The sequence below is a fragment of the Myotis myotis genome, unplaced genomic scaffold (genome assembly GCF_014108235.1).
Source record: "Myotis myotis isolate mMyoMyo1 unplaced genomic scaffold, mMyoMyo1.p scaffold_m19_p_28, whole genome shotgun sequence".
In the NCBI taxonomy this organism is placed as follows: domain Eukaryota; kingdom Metazoa; phylum Chordata; class Mammalia; order Chiroptera; family Vespertilionidae; genus Myotis; species Myotis myotis.
Genome location: NW_023416333.1, coordinates 1,429,015 through 1,448,683, shown reverse-complemented (window position 1 = coordinate 1,448,683; position 19,669 = coordinate 1,429,015). Strand labels below are relative to the sequence as shown.

General features: G+C 43.4%; 2 protein-coding genes across 2 annotated transcripts in view; both read left to right on the top strand.

Annotated features, from left to right (window-relative positions):
* LOC118649184 (zinc finger protein 615-like) overlaps positions 1–19,669 on the top strand; it is a 1,009,024-nt gene that overhangs the window by 850,565 nt on the left and 138,790 nt on the right. The window lies entirely within an intron of this gene.
* On the top strand, positions 1,979–19,329 carry LOC118649169 (zinc finger protein 271-like). The gene is given in 4 exon segments (XM_036295978.1): positions 1,979–2,979; positions 3,855–3,981; positions 16,184–18,483; positions 18,485–19,329. Coding segments are annotated over 4 exon segments (2,700 nt in total). The 5' UTR covers positions 1,979–2,946; the 3' UTR covers positions 18,725–19,329.

The following is a 19,669-nucleotide window of genomic DNA, read 5'->3' as shown; positions in this document are numbered from 1 at the left end:
CAAGCACTTTTAGAACCTATGGCTTTATTGACCTGAAGAGTGAATACTTCTAGGAGACCAAATAAAGGGGCACCCGCAGTACTGGGGGCATTGTGTTCAGGAGGATGTTAGCAATGGGCCCCAATGGAAATACACCACTCTGTGATTTTTCTCCTGACCCCGTAAGTTTTAACACCACAGTATGGACAAAAAAGATGGTACATAGTAAACATGGCAAGCTCAGGTAGCCTGGTATCACATAGTGAATCATACAAACTCAGGCCAAAAGTAACCACCCAGGATGGTTTAAAGTTAGAACTTTTTTTTTTATATATATATTTTATTGATCTTTTACAGAAAGGAAGGGAGAAGAATAGAGAGCTAGAAACATCGATGAGAGAGAAACATCGATTGGCTGCCTCCTGCACACCCACCACTGGGGATGTGCCCGCAACCAAGGTACATGCCCTTGACCGGAATCAAACCCAGGACCTTTCAGTCCACAGGCCGACGCTCTATCCACTGAGCCATACCAGTCAGGGCAAGTTAAAACTTTTTAAATAAAAGCAAGTCACAGGGCTAGTTATACCCTAGCCTCCTTTTAAAAAGAAAAAAAAAATTATTGATATTTTACAGAGAGGAAGGGAGAGGAATAGAGAGTTAGAAACATCGATGAGAGAGAAACATCGATCAGCTGCCTCCTGCACACCCCCTACTGGGGATGTGCCCACAACCAAGGTACATGCCCTTGACTAGAATTGAACCTGGGACCCTTCAGTCCGCAGGCCGTTGCTCTATCCACTGAGCCAAACCGGTTAGGGCATAGCCTCCTTTTTTTTGTTTTGTTTCTTTGCAAAGGTCAATCTTGCGCTTATTGAGCATGTCTATTGTCTTTTTGCATCTAGCATACATACCTTTGGATATTCAAGGAAATTTCCCTTTTTACAGACTCCTAAGGGCACAATCTCCAAACACAAAAGAACTCAGGTCCGAAATTATTGTTGTTGTGTCAAATATTAAGTGTTAACTATTGGAAAACATTTTTAAAAGAATTCTTTGTCTATTTTTTTATGTTATTTAATTTCAGGGATTTCCCTCCTCGGTCCCCCCACTCTAATTCACCGCCAGTGAATTTCATGTAACCCCCTTATGGCTTCTCCTTTGAGTCTAATGTATAAAAAAGGTGCAAAACTGTTGTTCTCCCGCGTAGTACTCAATGTGTTGTTATTTTCCTTCCTGGCAAATGTTACTGACTAGGGTCAAATTACTTAGAAAAATTCTCCACATGTTTGGACATTTCTTACATCATCACCAAAAGCAATTGATTCATGCGAAGCAGGAGAAGGTTACATGGAGGGGTATCAGCATTTCCAGGGACTCAACTGACGGAAGACAGATTTATAAACACAAATGTAGAGCAGACCCAGGACCCAGAAAGCTACAGCTTTCCCCTTGCTCTCATAGAACAGAAGAAAATGCTCAAGGCTAAGGTGACTTTGTTTTTAGTGTGTGTGTGTGTGTTTAATCTTTATCTGAGGGACATTTCTTTTTACCTTTCCCCACTTTCCCTCTAAGATTCTGCTGTTATTCCATGCTTCCATGTCTCTGAATCCACTCCATTCATCATTTTTTTGTGAATTAGATTCCAAATATGAGTGAGATCAAGTGATACTCTTTCTCTGACTGACTTATTTCACTTAGCGTGATGCTTTCAAGGTTCCTCCATGCTGTGTGAAAGGGTAAGAGATTCTTTATTTTTACTTCTGGATGCTATTCCATGGTGTAAATGTACCACAGTTTTTTATCCGCTATTCTACTGGTGGATACTTGGGTAGTTTCCAGATCTTTGCTATTGTAAATTGTGCTGCTATGAACATAAGGGTGCATATATCCTATCTGTTTCAAGATTCTTAGGGTACATTCCTAGGAGTAGAATCACTGAATTAAATGGCAGTTCCATATTTAATTGTTAGCAAAAACTCCAAACTGATTCCATAATGGCTGTACCAGTTTGCATTCCCACCAGGGGTGTACTAGGGTTCCCTTTTTCTACATCCTCCCCAGCACTTGTCCTTGGTTGATTTGTTGATGACAGCTATTTTGACAGTTGGGAGGTGGTCTCTAATGGTTGCTTTAATTCGCATCTCTCTGATGATCAGTCTTTTGAGCACTTTTCACATGTCTCTTGGCCATCTTATCCACACTGCAGCCCAGGCAGAGCTGACACTTTGGATGGCATCAGAAGCAGATGCTCTTAAGTATGAGTGTCTGTTTTGTGACATGATCTTTGTATAATGAATTCAATGGAGGCAGGTCAGGTCTAGTCTGAGACTTGAGCAACCTCCCCCAGCTACATTTGGCCTGAAGGAGACACATGCCAAAAGTCCTGAATGAAGAAACATTGCCTGCCATTCAGAAAGAGCAGGTCCTGAAGAAAGATATGCAAAACCAGCCCCGCAGGTGCTGGAGAAACAAACTTGCCCCTGACGTCACCTCCACTGAAGGCACTAGAGGACCCTTAGTGTACTTGGTGTGTTCTTGAGCTATTTGCCCCTAAATCCAGTCCTTTAGTCAACTGAGAAATACGGCATCCTCGCCTTGGCACCAAGAAACTACATTACCCATAAGGCCAAGCGTGGAATGCCACTAGGTTGAGCCAATGGGGGCTCAGAAGGCATTTCCCATTGTTCGCTCATGTAGGGCGGGACCGGTATTCCTGGTTACGGGTGTTGTCCATTCAAGTTCTGGTCTCAGGCTGTCGGGAGTTCTTGGGCTCAGAGTCCCGTGGAGAAGGCCGGAGGGTGGTGTTCCCGCCTCACAGCCAATGGTCGGAGCCTCCAGTGGTGTCACAGCTCACACTTAGGATTGAAACTCGGAGTCACCGCCCGGACCCACGCCAGGGCCGGGCCAGGGACTGCCATTCCTGCAGCGGCTTCTGCTCCCGCCCCGCTCAGCCCACAGAGTGCAATGGCGGCGCCCCCGCTGAAGAGACCAGCTAAGGTGAGTTCGAGCCCCCAGGCCCTCACCGCCTCCTCACACACACACCACAGCCTGGGGAGGGCGCCTGTCCCGTCCTGCAGCTCAGTCCCGCGTGGAGGACCGTGAGGAAGGTGAAGGGGAGAGAGGAGTGTTGTGGCTTCTGAGGACACAGCAAGTGCAGGGCAGAGAGGACAGGGGTGACTTGCATCTGAAGGTCCCTGAGAATATGGGCTGTGAGTATTGACGAAAAGAGCAGAGGCTGCAGGGAGGACGTCACAGACTCATTCGGGGCTTTTACGACTGTGGGGTCCGTCAGGGGCCTGGGGTGGTCGTGGATCCGGCTGGACTCCAAGCTCTCTACACGCCATATGCCAAGTTCATGGGTGAGTCCAGCGAGATCCAGTGGCATTGGAGCAGGAAGGGGGCAGGGATGAGGGCGTGAACCTGGGGTCTGAACATGGGAAGGGGATAAACATTACCCAGTGGTGAGCACATCTGGAGGAAGTGTGAGCTGATGGTCCCGGGACCTGGTGTGGGGACTTAAAGGCGAAGCATAAACCCACCCTTGGCTTTGTCTTGGAGGCAGGATCTAGGAGACTGCAGTGGTGTTGCTTGGCAGGAAGGCTGGGGCCCCGCAGGCATCGCCCAGACCTTAAATGGCATTGCCCTCTCCCCTCCCCTCCCCCAATCCTTCCCACCAACCCAGCCGTTCTGCTGAGGGCAATCACAGTGAGTAATGGGACTGTGATGAGAGAGCAGCCTGCACTGGCATTAGGGCCTGGAGTCCACACTAACCGGGTGCCCTGGAGGAGGTTGAGGGGGGGAAGGTGTGTAAGGGGTAGCATTATTGATTCTCAGAAAGACAGGTCTGGTTACAATTGTCTCAATTCTGACAGGTTGGCGTGACCTTTGAGGACATTGCCCTGTACTTCTCCAGGGAGGAATGGAGCCTCCTTGGTGAGGGTCAGAGACAGCTGTACCTGAATGTGATGCTGGAGAACTTTGAACTTATATCCTCGCTGGGTAAGACCATCACTGTTACCAGTGACGTAGGCTTGGCTTTGCGCCTTCCCAGGCCCCATCCCCCAGGGTGTGCTCTGTCCTACAATGTAGACTGTGATACTGATTGATTTTCCAGTTATCTGGGTAGTTGCTGTCATGGGGTTATTTGGTCTGTTTCTGCTGCTCCCTTCTATTCCTGAAGTCCCAATACTCCCCGCTCCCCTAAATTCACAGGGAAGGACTTTGGGTTGGTAGTGTTGCAGGAAGCTTAAAGGATTCCACCTTGGTTAGTGAAGAAAGCATTTTGTATATCCCTGTTGGTAATGTGTATATATTTTTGAAAAACTGTCTGCACAACCTTATCCTGTTTATTAACTGTATTTTTCATTAGGGTCTTTTGAATACCTTGTATATTTTATATATTAATTGCTTACAACATACAGGAACACATATTTTTGCATGTGCTTAATTGTGCTTTGCAGATATTACTCCCCCACACCAGCTTTTCTACAAAGTCCATGTTTTTGGCAACCCTGCATTCAGCAGGTCTAGTGCCCCCATGTTTCTAGCAAGCTCAGGTGCTCGTTACTAGTGCTTAGCAGTTAAATATTGTTAATGAAGTTATATAGACTTTGCTTTTGAGACAGAGTCACTGCATTGTTATTAGACTGCACTATAGTATTAATATACCTTCATTATTCCCAGGGAACTCCAACTATTTGTGTGAATGTCTGTCTATATTGCAATATTCGCTTTATTGTGCTGATCAGAGCTGAATCCAGAATATCTCCAAGAGATTCCTACATATGGTTTGCAAGTATTTTCTTCTATTCTCTAGATTGCCTTTCATTTCATTTTGTTTATTGCTGTTGTGCAGTGAAGACGCTATTTTTCTTTATTTGTTGCCATCTGGACTGTTCGTTTTCTACTTTGTGTGTTGGTTGGTGTCACATTCAGAAAATTCTGTCTAAAACAAACCTCCAAAACTTTTTCTCTAGGTTGTCCTGAGGAGTTTTAAGTTTTAGCGCTCACATTTAATTGTGTCATACAGGTTGGCTTAGATTTTATCAGTGCTGTCCAATTTTGTTGTTTTTACATGTGAATGTCCATTTATATCAGCACCATTCATTGCAGACTATCTTTCCCTTCGTTAGTTATTAACCCTGTTTTTGACCTTAAGTGTCTTCAAATGTGTTTCCTCACCCAGTTTCTTGTCATCCTTTCTATGCAGTTGTCCTTATTTGGTATTCTGTATTACTGTTTGTCTTCATGGTACTCTTATTCCCATTGCCTGTAGGATTTTTTTTCATGGATAGCTGTCTACTTACTATGGAATGAGGAAAGGTTCTCTATCTCTGATTCTGCCATCTTGCTGATGTCACTCACGTAGGTCTTTTGCCTGTGGTCTCATTTGTGGTTGTTCTAGGACAGTGCTGACCATATCTCGTTTTGGGTTTTCTTTTATGATTTGCATCATTTGGCGGCTCCTTTTGTGACACCACAAACCGCCAGCAGGAGGGGGAGAGGGGGGGTGCGGGGTCACGGTGCGTCATAGTGGGGCGCTCTATGGACGACACTGCCGGGTTGCGGAAGTTGAGCAGCGGTAAGTGAGCCATGCTGTTTCCCCACCGGGTAACTGACTCTCGTCCTCGCAGTCCTCCACGTACTTCCCCTCAGCCTCTGGCAGCCCGGGTCTTCTGACCATTAAGGTCCTAATTTCCCAGGTCAGTCCCTTGAGCCCCTGACAGCAGTGCTCCGAATCCAGGTGTGGGGAATCGGGAGCAGGGATGCCGGGCTGCGGGTCCCGGCTTCGCCCGGAGATGCGGTGGGACTGGCAGGCGCGTCCCTCCCCTGGCTGAACCTTCTTAGTGAAGATAACGTTATTTTGAAGCGAGGACTGCAAATTGGGCTTTTCTGAGCTCAGGTTCTCGATTCCTCGGTTTGGTCCAAGGGTTGCGAACTTGAATGCGTAGTCAGGTAAGGTAAATGGAGGTGTAAGAAAGTGTCTATGTCATAAACAGAGGCAAACTTTTATTTTTGCTGAGTTTTGAGTTTTAAGAGCACAATACTAGTGTAGGTGTTGTTGGAGAAGCGAAACAAAGTGTGCACATATGGTCAGGCTCTTGATTTTTTAAAGCCTGGCAACTAATACAATTTTTAAAAATTGGCAACTCGTTAAAACATTTTGTGCAACTGAAACCAGGCATATCTGTAGCTGCCTGTTTGGGTCCCAGACTTCCATTCCCATTAAATATTTGGATTTCTTCTGTGATACCCGCACTGGTTAAATTTCTTTTCTTTTCTTTTTTTTTTTTTGGCTATTTTCTTGTATGATTTTTTTTTATTGTTTTATTTCTAAAAAGTGTTACAAAGAGTATTACATATGTCTCCTTTTCTCCCGCCGCCCTTGACAATCCCCTGGCCTCCCCTACCCCCCAGTGTCTTATGTCCATTGGTTATGCTTATATGCATGCATACAAGTCCTTCGGTTGATCTCTTACCACCCTCCTGTCACCCAACCCTCCCTGACCTTCCTGCTGTAGTTTGACATTCTGTTCGAGGTAGCTCTGCCTCTGTATCTATTTTTGTTGATAAGTTTATAATGGTCTTTTATTATCGATAAATGAGTGAGATCATGTGGTATTTTTCCTTCATTTACTGGCTTATTTCACATAGTATAATGCTCTCCAGTTCCTTCCATGCTGTTGCAAATGGTAAGAGTTCCTTCTTTTTTACAGCAGCATAGTATTCCATCGTGTAGATGTACCACAGTTTTCTAATCCATTCATCTGCTGATGGGCACTTAAGCTGTTTCCAGATCTTAGCTATGGTGAATTGTGCTGCTATGAACATTGGGGTGCATATATCCTTTCTGATTGGTGTTTCTGGTTTCTTGGGATATATTCCTAGTAGTGGGATCACGGAGTCAAATGGGAGTTCCATTTTTAGTTTTTTGAGGAAACTCCATACTGTCTTCCATAGTGGCTGCACCAGTCTGCATTCCCACCAGCAGTGCACGAGTGTTCCTTTTTCTCCACATCCTCTCCAGCACTTGTCGTATGTTGATTTGTTGATGATGGCCATTCTGACAGGTGTGAGATGGTACCTCATTGTTGTTTTGATTTGCACCTCTCGGATGATTAGTGACTTTCAGCATGTTTTCGTATGTCTGTTGGCTTTCTGAATGTCCTCTTTTTTTTTTTTTTTTAATATATTTTATTGATTTTTTACAGAGAGGAAGGGAGAGAGATAGAGAGTCAGAAACATCGATGAGAGGGAAACATCGATCAGCCGCCTCCTGCACATCCCCCACTGGGAAAGTGCCTGCAACCCAGGTACATGCCCTTGACCGGAATCGAACCTGGGACCTTTCAGTCCACAGGCCGACGCTCTATCCACTGAGCCAAACCGGTTTCGGCCTGAATGTCCTCTTTTGAAAGGTGTTTATTTAGGTCCTTTGCCCATTTTTTTTATTGGATTGTTTATCTTCCTTTTGTTGAGTTGTATGAGTTCCCTATAAATGTTGGAGATTAAACCCTTATCAGTGATAACATTGGCAAATATGTTCTGTATCAATTGATATGACTATGTGGTTTTTTTCTTTCAATTTGTTTATGTGATGTATCACGTTTATTCATTTGCGGATATTGTACCATCCTTGCATCCCTGGGATAAATCCTACTTGGTCGTGGTGTATGATCTTTCTGATGTACTGCTAGATCCGATTTGCTAAGATTTTGTTGAGGATTTTGGCATCTATGTTCATGAGGGATATTGGTCTGTAATTCTCTTTCATTGTGTTGTCTTTACCTGGTTTTGGTATTAGGGTGATGCTGGCTTCATAGAATGAGCTTGGAAGTGTTCCTTCCTCTTGGATTTTTTGTAGTAGTCTGAGGAGGATAGGTTTTAGTTCTTCCTTGAATGTTTGGTAAAACTTCCCTGTGAAGCCATCTGGTCCTGAGCTTTTGTTTGCTGGAAGCTTTCGATGACTGCTTCAATTTCTTCCATAGTTATTGGCCTGTTGAGATTTTTAGATTCTTCCTGATTGAGTTTTGGAATGTTGTATTTTTCTAGGAATATGTCCGTTTCCTCCAGGTTGTCTAGTTTGTTTGAGTTGTCTCTAGTATTTTTTAACAATCATTTGTATTTCTGTGCGGTCTGTTGTTATTTCACCTCTATCATTTCTGATTTTGTTTATTTGGGTCCTCTCTCTCTGCTTCTTGGTGAGCCTGGCTAGAGGTTCATCAATCTTGCTTATCCTTTCAAAGAACCAGCTCTTGGTTTCATTGATTTTATGTATTTTTTTTTTTTTTTTTTTGGTCTCTATGTCATTTATTTCTGCTCTAATCTTTATTATCTCCTTCCTTCTGCTCACTCTGGGCTTTTCTTGTTGCTCTCTTTCTAATTCTTTGAGATGCAGATTTAGATGATTTACTACCATTTTTTCTTGTTTGATTAGATAGGCCTGTAGAGCTATAAACTTCCTTCTCAGGAATGCTTTCATTGTGTCCCATAGGTTTTGGATTGTTTTGTTTTCATTGTCATTAGTTTCCAGGATGTTTTTAATTTCTTCTTTGATCTCATTCGTAACCCAATCAATATTTAATAACATGCTATTCAGCTTCCCAGTGTTTGAGTATTTTGAGTTGTTTTTATTGTAGTTTATTTCTAATATTATGCCCTTGTGGTCTGAGAAGATGCTTGGTATGATTTCAATCTTCTTGAATTTGGGGAGACTTTGTTTTGACCCAATATGTGGTCTATTTTTGAATATGTCCCATGAGCACTTGAGAAGAATGTATATTTTGTGGCTTTGGGGTGAAGTGTTCTGAAGATTTCTATGAAGTCCATCTGATCTAGTGAGTCATTTAGGATTGCTGTTTCTTTGCCGATTTTTTGTCTAGAGGATTTATCCAGTGATGTCACTGGTGTATTAAAGTCCCCTACTATGATTGTATTGTTGTCGATCTCTCCTTTGATATCTTCCAGGAGTTTTTTTTATGAATTTGGGTGCTCCTGCATTGGGTGCATATATGTTTATCAGGGTTATATCCTCTTGTTGTATCGATCCCTTTAGTATTATGAAGTGTCCTCCCTTATCTCTTGTTATGGCCTGTACTTTGAGGTCTATTTTGTCCGATATAAGTATTGCTACCCCAGCTTTTTTTTCATTTCCATTTTCCTGAAAGATATTTTTCCATCCCTTCACCTTCAGTCTGTGTGAGTCCCTTCTTCTGAGGTGGGTTTCTTGTAGACAGCAAATGTATGGATCATGTTTTTTTATCCATTCAGCCACTCGATGTCTTTTGATTGGAGCATTTAGTCCATTTACGTTTAAAGTCATTATTGAAAGGTACTTGTTTGTAGCCATTTCTATTTTTTTGTGGCTGTTTTCTTTCTGAGCTTTTTATTTCTTCTTTTTACACCAGTCCCATTAGCATTTCTTGCATTGCTGGCATGGTGGTGATAAACTCCCTTAGCCTTTTTTTTGTCTGTGAAGCTTCTTATTTTCCCTTCAATTTTGAATGATAGTCTTGCTGGATAAAGTATTCTTGGATTCAGTCCTGTGCTTTGCATGACTTTGTAAATTTCCATCCATTCTTTTCTTGCCTGATGTGTTTCCGTTGAGAGATTATTTGATAATCTAATGGGAGATCCCTTGAATATAACTTTCCGACTCTCTCTTGTAGCCTTTAAGATTCTCTCTTTGGTTTTTTTTTGTTGTTTTTTTAAAAATATATTTTTTTGATTTTTTTACAGAGAGGAAGGAAGAGGAATAGAGAGTTAGAAACATCAATGAGAGAGAAACATCGATCAGCTGCCTCCTGCACACTCCCCACTGGGGATGTGCCTGCAACCAAGGTACATGCCCTTGACCGGAATCGAACCCAGGACCCTTGAGTCCGCAGGCCGATGCTCTATCCACTGAGCCAAACCGGTTAGGGCTAAGATTCTCTCTTTGTCCTGAACATTTGCCATGATAATTACAATGTGTCTTGTTGTGGGTCTTTTCGGGTTCACCTTGTTTGGGACTCTCTGTGCTTGTGTGACTTTTTTCTTCCCCACCTCGGATGTTTTCTGATATTATTTCTTCAGAAAGGTTTTCTAAGTCTTGTTCCTCTTTCTGTTGTTCTGACACCCCTATAATTCGTATGTTGTTTTGTTTCATGTTGTCCCATAGCTCCCTTAGGCTCTCCTCCTGTCTTTTAATTTTTTTCTCCAATTGCAGTTCAGTTTGGGTGTGTTTTGCTTCCCTGTCTTCTAATTCGCTAATTTGGTCCTCCGCTTCTCCTAGTCTACTGTTGAAACTTTCAATGGTGTTTTTTGTTTTTGTTTTTGTTTTTTTAATATATATTTTATTGATTTTTCACAGAGAGGAAGAGAGAGAGATAGCCAGAAACATCGATGAGACAGAAACACCGATCAGCTGCTTCCTGCACATCCCCCACTGGGGAAGTGCCCGCAACCCAGGTACATGCCCTTGACCGGGATCGAACCTGGGACCCCTCAGTCCGCAGGCCAACGCTCTATCCACCGAGCCAAACCGGTTTCGGCTCAATGGTGTATTTTATTGCAGCTATATCACTCTTAATTTCTTCTTGGTTCTTATATAATTTATTGATTTTTTCATCTGTTTCTTCTTGCTTCTTGCATAAGTTGTTGATTTTTTCCTCCATCCGGTTTATGCATTCTAGGACCCTTAATCTGAATTCTTTTTCTGTCATGCTGCATGCCTCGGTTTCACTTAGCTGCTTTTCTGGCGAGTCCTCCTTTTCTTTCCTTTGGGGGTTTCTTTGTCTACCCATGTTTGATCTCACCGACATATCTAAATGTTGAGTCATCCAGTGGCTGCTCCCTGGGTGGCAGTGGCTCCTCGGGCTGCGGTTGCTCCTCGGGTGGTTTTGGTAGCAGCTGCTCCTCAGTTGGCAGCAGCTCCTGTGGTGGGTGCTGTTCACCACTGTGGTGGCTCCTCTGGCTGGTGGGGGGAGGCTTCACACACAGCTGCTGTTCCTCAGACAGAGGGTATGGTGATCAGGAGGCTGCTGTTCCTTGAATGGGGGCAGGCTACACAAGCAGCTGTTACTCCTTCGAATTGTTACTTTTAATCTCTTAAGCGGCCTCAGGGCAAGGTGTTTTCCAATAGGGTGTATCAACTGTCTTCCCCCCAGGCAAGGCAGATGTCTATCCCCCCAGGCAAGGCAGATGTCTATGTGGCTGTGTGAGGGAATGACTGAGCCAAGGAAACTTGGGGTGTCTGCCTTCTGAGCTCTATCCCTCGAGTCCCCATTGCTGGCCTCTGTTCTCACAGCTCCAGTCCTCTTCGCCCTCCCTCTGCCAGAGTACAAGGTGGGTGGCTCCACAGGGACTGTTTGTGCCTTGGCCCTTTAAAAGGGTGCCTGAACTTTCAGCTGCCACTCCCTGGCAGGTCTCACCCCACTGCTTTCCACAGCTTGATGCTATGTGGATACCTTCCTCAGCTTGGTGTTCTCTGCTGGGGAGCCCAACTCTGGGATTAGATCCCAGAATTCTCAGTGGCACCTTCCCCCCCTCCACCACCAGCTGAGATAACTCTCTGGGACTTCAGTTGCCCTCTGTGGGTCACGTCTCTGCCCCTCCTACCAGTCTCTAAGCCAGCTCCACCTTCGGTCCTTGGGTATCAGGGTTCTCTCCTGTGAGTTTTCTGTTGATTATTCAGGAAGCCTTCTCATATTTCAGTTGTAATTCCAGCTTGTTCCTGGGAGCATGGCCATGCAGCATCCTCCTACTCTGCCGCCATTTTTAATCTCTCTGGTTAAATTTCTTTTCTTTTCTTTTTTTTTTTTTTCTCGAATTAAAGAGTCACATTTATTGCAATCTGGGACTATGAGGGGCCATTCCCCAAATCTCATAGTTATAAGATGGTGGCAAAACCAGACTTATATAGGCAAAGATCACAAAGGTATTGATTACATCTCAAGGTTTGGAATGAGGAACCTGGTTTGCAAAAAAGCAGTTTACAGAAGCAAAATTAAGCATGTTAATTACAAAATTAAGCATTTTCATTACAAAGCGCTCCTGTGACAGTGGGTTGGGTACCAGGCCCCTGCCATCGTACCAGTCCCCTGTGACAGAGCAGCAATCAGGCCTCTCCCAAGGGAGTGCACTGGAAGGGGATATCAGCCCCTCCTCTACTAGCAGCAACTGGTACCGAACCCTTTTAGTACATTTGTCCAGCTTCATTCCCGCCCACCTTTACAGATTCCAGGGCCCATTGTCTTCCTTTAACCAGCAAGCCAAATGACACTGGCCTGTATTATTTCCTATTGTGAGTTAGAGGAAGACAATTCCTGTGGAGGAAAATGACTCTTAGTCGTCTTGGAAAAGAAGGCAGAGGATGGCAAGGGTGTGCAGGGAAATTTTACTAAAAGAATGGAGGGCTTCCTGAAAGATCCTCAATTCAGCACAGGCACGGGGCAGGGCCTATAAATTATCTCTGCCCTGATGAGTTGTGAGCTCCCTGAATGTCCCAATCAGACAAGGAAAGCCACAAATACCTTTTTTTTAAAATATATATTTTATTGATTTTTTTACAGAGAGGAAGGGAGAGGAATAGAGAGTTAGAAACATCGATGAGAGAGAAACATCGATCAGCTGCCTCCTGCACATTCCCCACTGGGGATGTGCCCTCAACCAAGGCACATGCCCTTGACTGGAATTGAACCCGGGACCCTTGAGTCCACAGGTAGACGCTCTATCCACTGAGCCAAACCGGTTAGGGCACAAATACCTTTTAAATCTACCCCAGAATTCCAAAATTTCAACCCAACACAGAAATATCACAGAGCAAATCAAAGTCCCTAGTAAACAAACAGACAGAAATTTTTACTAGTTAGACGGGCGGATTCCACCTCTGACAGAGAGCAAGCGCCCTTGGGGAAAGAACCCAGCGGCTGCTTGGGGCGCGTTTTGCTATCGGTCAGAGTATTCAGCCTTAAAGAAGTCAAGCGTGTTTTTTGTTTGTTTGTTTTTTCAGACTTCCACCCTTACATGAACAAATAATTATACCTAAGTAGTCATACAAACATCAAATAAACATCCACACTTACACCCTTTCAGTGAACAAGTACTTTTACAGTCTTGGGATCTTGAGCAGATAACAGGAACACCACCCAAGTCCCCTGATAGGGGCCTGACAGGAACAGATGTGGGGGCCTCCCTTTCCCACATCCCAGGACAGGATTCTCGACCCTTGTTTCATCCAGACAGAAACGGTGCTCATACTGAACAAAGAAAACAAGACTAAATAGACACGACAACTAGACAAATGCCTCAGTCAGAAGGTTTTTTTTCAAAGGAAACAAAACAAAACAGAAACAAACAAAAACGCTTTTACACAGGCGCATGCCACATTTACACCACAAAATACCAACAAATCAGTTTCAGTTGTGCAGAGATACAGGACAAGTCCCTGAACAGAGGCAGTAGAAAACTGCCTAGGAACGCTTCTCTTCTACCTTTTTTAAAAGACAGGCCAGACTCAAACCTTTAGTCAGTCCAAGTTTTGACTTCCTTCCCGGAAGTCCCAGAGATGGTGAATACCGTCTAGAAGCCATTCCTCCATGATACAGGACAAGTCCCTTAGAGATCGGAGATACAGAACAAGTCCCTGACCCATTTTGACAAAGACAAAGACAACAAAGAACAAAGACAGAACAAACCAGACAGATGCAACCCTAAGGTTGCCCAGACCAGGACCCCCAGACGCCGTCGCGTCCGGGCGGTCGGACTCCGAGGTTACGCTGCGTCCAGCACTCTTTTGAGTCCACCACCAGTGACCAGTCCCAGAACTTACCTCTAGAGGATTTTCCAGGTGACTCGATGAATTTTTTTAGGGACGGCCCAACATCTCCTGTCCACCAGCTGGATCCGAAGGGGATTTCTCCGGGGCCCTGGAACTTCTCAGGTTGCGCACCCCCTAGAGATCTCTCAGTCTCCACGAACGGCTCGGGAGGTTTTGCCCCTCTTTGCGTCCAAAACAGCACCCCTAGGGGGCTGTATCTCACTGGGGATCTTCCAAATGTTGTAATGTACCCTGCGAATCACAGAAGGAAGCCTCAAGAAGTTGAATTAGAGTCACATTTATTGCAATCCGGGATTATGAGGGGCCAGTCCCCAAATCTCATGGTCCTCTGGTTAAATTTCTTAAGTGACAGAAGCTTACTACTGGCTACTCCTATATGGTCTCCCCTCCTCGCCCCCCAGCTCTGACTTTTAAAAAGTTATAAGTTGAGCTGAAAGCGGTTACCCAGGAATTTCAGCTCCTTATCCCTCCTTCAGGCTCCTAAGGATTTCACTTCCAGTTTATTGCCCACCCATCTTTGAAAGCTGCTAGTTTGTCTTCCTCTTCCCACCTTTTCCTCTCCAGGCTAGGCTCTTTAATTTTATGAGAGAGAGAGAGAGAGAGAGAGAGAGAGAGAGAGAGAGAGAAGCATCGATTGGTTGTTCCACTTATTTATGCACTCATCGGTTGCTTCTTTGTATGTGCCCTGACCTAGGATTGAACCCACAACCTTGGTGTGTTGGGATGATGCTCTGACCCAGCGGTTCTCAACCTGTGGGTCGAAGGACCCTTTCACAGGGGTCGCCTAAGACCATCGGAAAACACAGATATAGTTATATATTGTTTTTGTGATTAATCACTGTGCTTTAATTATGTTCAATTTGTAACAATGAAAATACATCCTGCATATCAGATATTTACATGATGATTCATAACAGTAGCAAAATTACAGTTATGAAGTAGCAACAAAAATAATTTTATGGTTGGGGGTCACCACAACATGAGGAGCTGTATTAAAGGGCCGCGGCATTAGGAAGGTTGAGAACCACTGCTCTAACCGACTGAGCTGTTTAGTTAGGGCTCATTTAATTTTTATTTTTTTTTTACCCACAGACAACTCCACAACAGCTGAGAATTTTGTTATGCACCACTGACATTGAGGCATGGAGCCTTCTTTTTAATCACGGGGCAGCAGTGGTAGTGATAGTTAATAATACAATACTTTTAATGGGTGGTAGGTATTTCAGATCCTGATAGATGCTTTAAAAAAAGAAAGAAATAAACATAGTAATGGGACGGAGAGTTACTGGGGGGAAGCAGAAGAAGCTTTTCTCTGAGGAGGTGACATAACTTCTTATGTCACATGAAGGCATCAGAGAAAGCTTCATGTGACAAAATTTTGAAACCATTTAAGAAGTTAAATATAGGGCTCATTCAACCACAGGTCCTTTTTCTGTTGCCAGACAGCCTCTCATAATAAAGAATAAGCATAAGTATTTATTGAGCTTCTGCTGTACTTGGCACTGCTCCGCAAGCTAGAAATATTAAAATGAGTAAGACACACACACACACACACACACACACACACACACACACAAGATTTGCATCATTTATCTCATGCTATGGCTGAACTTGGATTTAAGAGGCAAAATCTTTTGTGCATCAAAGGAGAAACATGACTTTATCAATGACAGGATAGACCCAGAGGCAGTCTTGCCTTGGTGAAGGACCCTGGGGGTGGTTTTCATGCCTGGGCTCTGTTACATTCATAACTAGAAAGCCATTTTGTTCAACAACAAAAATGTTTTGTTACCATTGCCCACTCCTCTCCCAATTCTACTTCTTCTTGCTTAATGTTGACACTTTGCCTATGACTCAGTTTTAATAGTGATCATTCTACTCTATTCCCAGCCCATGGATAACCTTATCCTCTTTCAACTTTTCACCTCTACCTCTATCACACATCTCGGCTTTACTGCACTCCAGTGTTGTTGCATGCCTGCAGAGCTTTAGAGTGCACCCGTATTGTATTGACACTGAGCATCCCGTGCTTTACTATTACTGATATTTTATGGGTTTGAGCACATTGAAATTATTTTACACAGACTCATATTGCCAGAATGAAAAGTCGTAAAGGAAGCCATTTGTGGAGTAATAACAAGCAGACCCTGCCTCTGTCCTTTTCTTGCCAGCCAATGCTTCTGTCCTCCCTTGGTGAGACTTTCTTCATCCAGTGACCTTTTGGGCCATGTTATATATAACAGCCATTTCCTGAGAGTCTGACTCACTTGTCTTGAAAATCATTGTATGGAATCATGTCCAGTTGTGACATAAACAATTCTGGTGAAGATATTCTGTATTTATCAGATCAACATGCACTTTTACTACGTTTCTTTTCTTCAGGTTGCTGCTGTGGAGCAAAGAATGTAGAGGCAACGACTGAACAGAAGGTTTCTGTAAGATTGTCACAGGCAAGGAATCCCAAGGTAGCCTTGTCTTCCCAGAAGAGCCACCCCTGTGAGAGTTGTGGGCTAGTCTTGGGAAACATTTTCCACATGATGGAGCTGCAGGGAACACAACATGGACAAATACTGTTGAGGTGTGGGGCATGTGCAAAACAATTTTTTTTCCATGCAAAATTTCACCAGCAGCATGTAAAAGAGAAATCTTTCACTAGAGGTGTGGACAGGATCTCACTTGCAAACAGCTACAATTTCAGTGTATCCCTGAATCGTTTCACATGCGGGGAGGTTTGTCAAGGTGTCCTTACGGGGTCAGGACATCTCCACCTAAAGGCTACTCAGACCAGCGATAGGCCAGATGCAATTTCGACGTATGGGATGCCTTTTAAAAGGAGAAAAATTTATTACAGTAAAAAAGATTGTAAGGGAAACATTAGTTGCACCCACCCATTTATTCAGGAAAAAGATGTCCATCTTGGAAGTTGGTGTTTTCTGTCCTCTGAATGTGGAAAATATTTTTCCAAATTTTCTAGCTTTCATAATCAACAGAGAGGTCACACTGGAGAAAAGCCTTATCAATGGAGTGAATGTGGAAAGTCTTTTATCGCTAATGCTGACGTTCATCAACATCAGAGAGTTCATATGGGAGAAAAGCCTTATAAATGCAGTGAATATGGGAAATCTTTTACCTCTAAGAAGAACCTTCATCAACATCAGAGAGTTCACACTGGAGAAAAGCCTTATAAATGCAGTGAATGTGGAAAATCTTTTGCATGGAGCAGTGCCCTTCGTTGTCATCGGAGAGTTCACACGGGAGAAAAGCCTTATCAATGCAATGAATGTCGGAAATCTTTTACCTCTAAGAAGATCCTTCATCAACACCAGAGAGTTCACACTGGAGAAAAGCCTTATAAATGCAGTGAATGTGGAAAATCTTTTGCACAGAGCAGTGCCCTTCGTTGTCATCGGAGAGTTCACACGGGAGAAAAGCCTTATCAATGCAATGAATGTGGGAAATCTTTTACCTCTAAGAAGATCCTTCATCAACATCAGAGAGTTCACACTGGAGAAAAGCCTTATGAATGCAGTGAATGTGGAAAATCTTTTACTACTAAGACCGTCCTTCATCGTCATCAGAGAATTCATACTGGAGAAAAGCCTTATCAATGCAGTGAATGTGGGAAATCTTTTACCCAGAGCACTGCCCTTCATCGTCATCAGAGAGTTCATACGGGAGAAAAGCCTTATCAATGCAGTGAATGTGGGAAATCTTGTAACACTAAGAGCGACCTTCATCGTCATCAGAGAGTTCATACTGGAGAAAAGCCTTATCAATGCAGTGAATGTGGGAAATCTTTTACCCAGAGTTCTGCCCTTTGTCATCATCAGAGACTTCATACAGGAGAAAAGCCTTATCAATGCTGTGAGTGTGGGAAATATTTTACCCACAGCTCTGCCCTTTGTTTTCATCAGAGATTTCATATGGGAGAAAAGCCTTATAATTGCAGTGAATGTGGGAAATCTTGTAACACTAAGAGCGACCTTAATCGTCATCAGACAGTTCATACGGGAGAAAAGCCTTATCAATGCAGTGAATGTGGGAAATCTTTTAACCAGAGCACTGCCCTTCATCGTCATCAGAGAGTTCATACGGGAGAAAAGCCTTATAAATGCACTGAATGTGGGAAATCATTTACCACTAAGACCGTCCTTCATCGTCATCAGAGAGTTCATACTGGAGAAAAGCCTTATCAATGCAGTGAATGTGGGAAATCTTTTAACCAGAGCACTGCCCTTCATCGTCATCAGAGAGTTCATACGGGAGAAAAGCCTTATCAATGCAATGAATGTGGGAAATCTTATAAAACTAAGAGCGACCTTTATCGTCATCAGAGAGTTCATACTGGAGAAAAGCCTTATCAATGCAGTGAATGTGGGAAATCTTTTACCACTAGCGTTGCCCTTCATTATCATCAGAGAATTCACACTGGAGAAAAGCCTTATAAATGTGGTGAATGTGGGAAATCTTTTACCCAGAGCACTCACCTTCGTTTTCATCAGAGAGTTCATACAGGAGAAAAGCCTTATAAATGCACTGAATGTGGGAAATCTTTTACCCAGAGCTCTGCCCTATGTCATCATCAGAGACTTCATACAGGAGAAAAGCCTTATAAATGCACTCAATGTGGGAAATCTTTTACCCAGAGCTCTGCCCTTTGTCATCATCAGAGACTTCATACAGGAGAAAAGCCTTATCAATGCAGTGAATGTGGGAAATCTTTTATCCGGAGCACTCACCTTCGTTATCATCAGAGAGTTCATACTGGAGAAAAGCCTTATATATGCAGTGAATGTGGGAAATCGTATAGAGGCCGAAATGGTCTCCAATATCATCAGAGAGTTCACAATGGGGAAATCCATTCTGTGTGCAATTAATATGAGGTATCTCTCAGCCAAATTTCTAAATTCGTTCTCCGCATAAGATTGCAAATGTGAGAAATTTCTTAGATGTGTAGGAAATGCAGTTTCTTAGTTAGGACTTAACAATAGTACAAGAAAATTCGTGAATCGTCATTTTTCTGAATTGTATCTCATACATTTAATCACCTGTATTCTGTAAAGTTCCCATAAGTGTATTTGCTGTTTTGTTTCTGTGTTTTTACATTAGAACACTATGTAATTATGTTGCACGTTCTAACATACAGAGATGTCCTGCCAGATCTATGTCACTGCATATTTCTGTTGCTAAAGGTATTTCACCTGAACCACCTATAAGGTCTCTACAGATGGCATCAATCACCGTCCTCATGTGCCCAGGAAAGCTAAGTCTGTTGTCTAATTTGTTGACAGAAATGAGGAATACCTGAGCCCTTAGTTCTTTCTTCTTTCTCTGTCATGCGTTGCCATATATGACTCGTTACTGTTGTGCCCATAAACATAATGTTGCAGAACTGCCATTTTCAGGGACACACTTTCCCTAGATGCTAATGATGAGTTTATTGAGTGCCTATGGAAATCATCAATGGGAGAACTGCCAGACTCAGGTTTGTTTCTTTGCAAAATAATGAGGCTTTTTCCTGAAACGTCTTTAATCTTGTGTGTGCTATTTATTGTGTGGGTTAGTTTATAAGAAATTCTGGGCTCTCCAAGCATGGTGATGTGCAAAACTTTTATGCGGTCTCAAACATTTTTGGCCTTGAGAGAAGACCATGGTGCAGAAATTAGCTCAGCAGTTTTTGCCAAATTTACATTGCTACCCATAATTTTCCAGGAAACACTGTGGACTCTCTGGTCCTCATGTTAAGATGGATGCTTAGTGACACAGAGGTCACTCCATAGAGGGGGCAGCTGTGACCACCTCAGTTATGTCTGGGAGCATGAATTTCTTTTTCTTGTTTGCAAGGGATGCCAATACATGTGAAGGGAA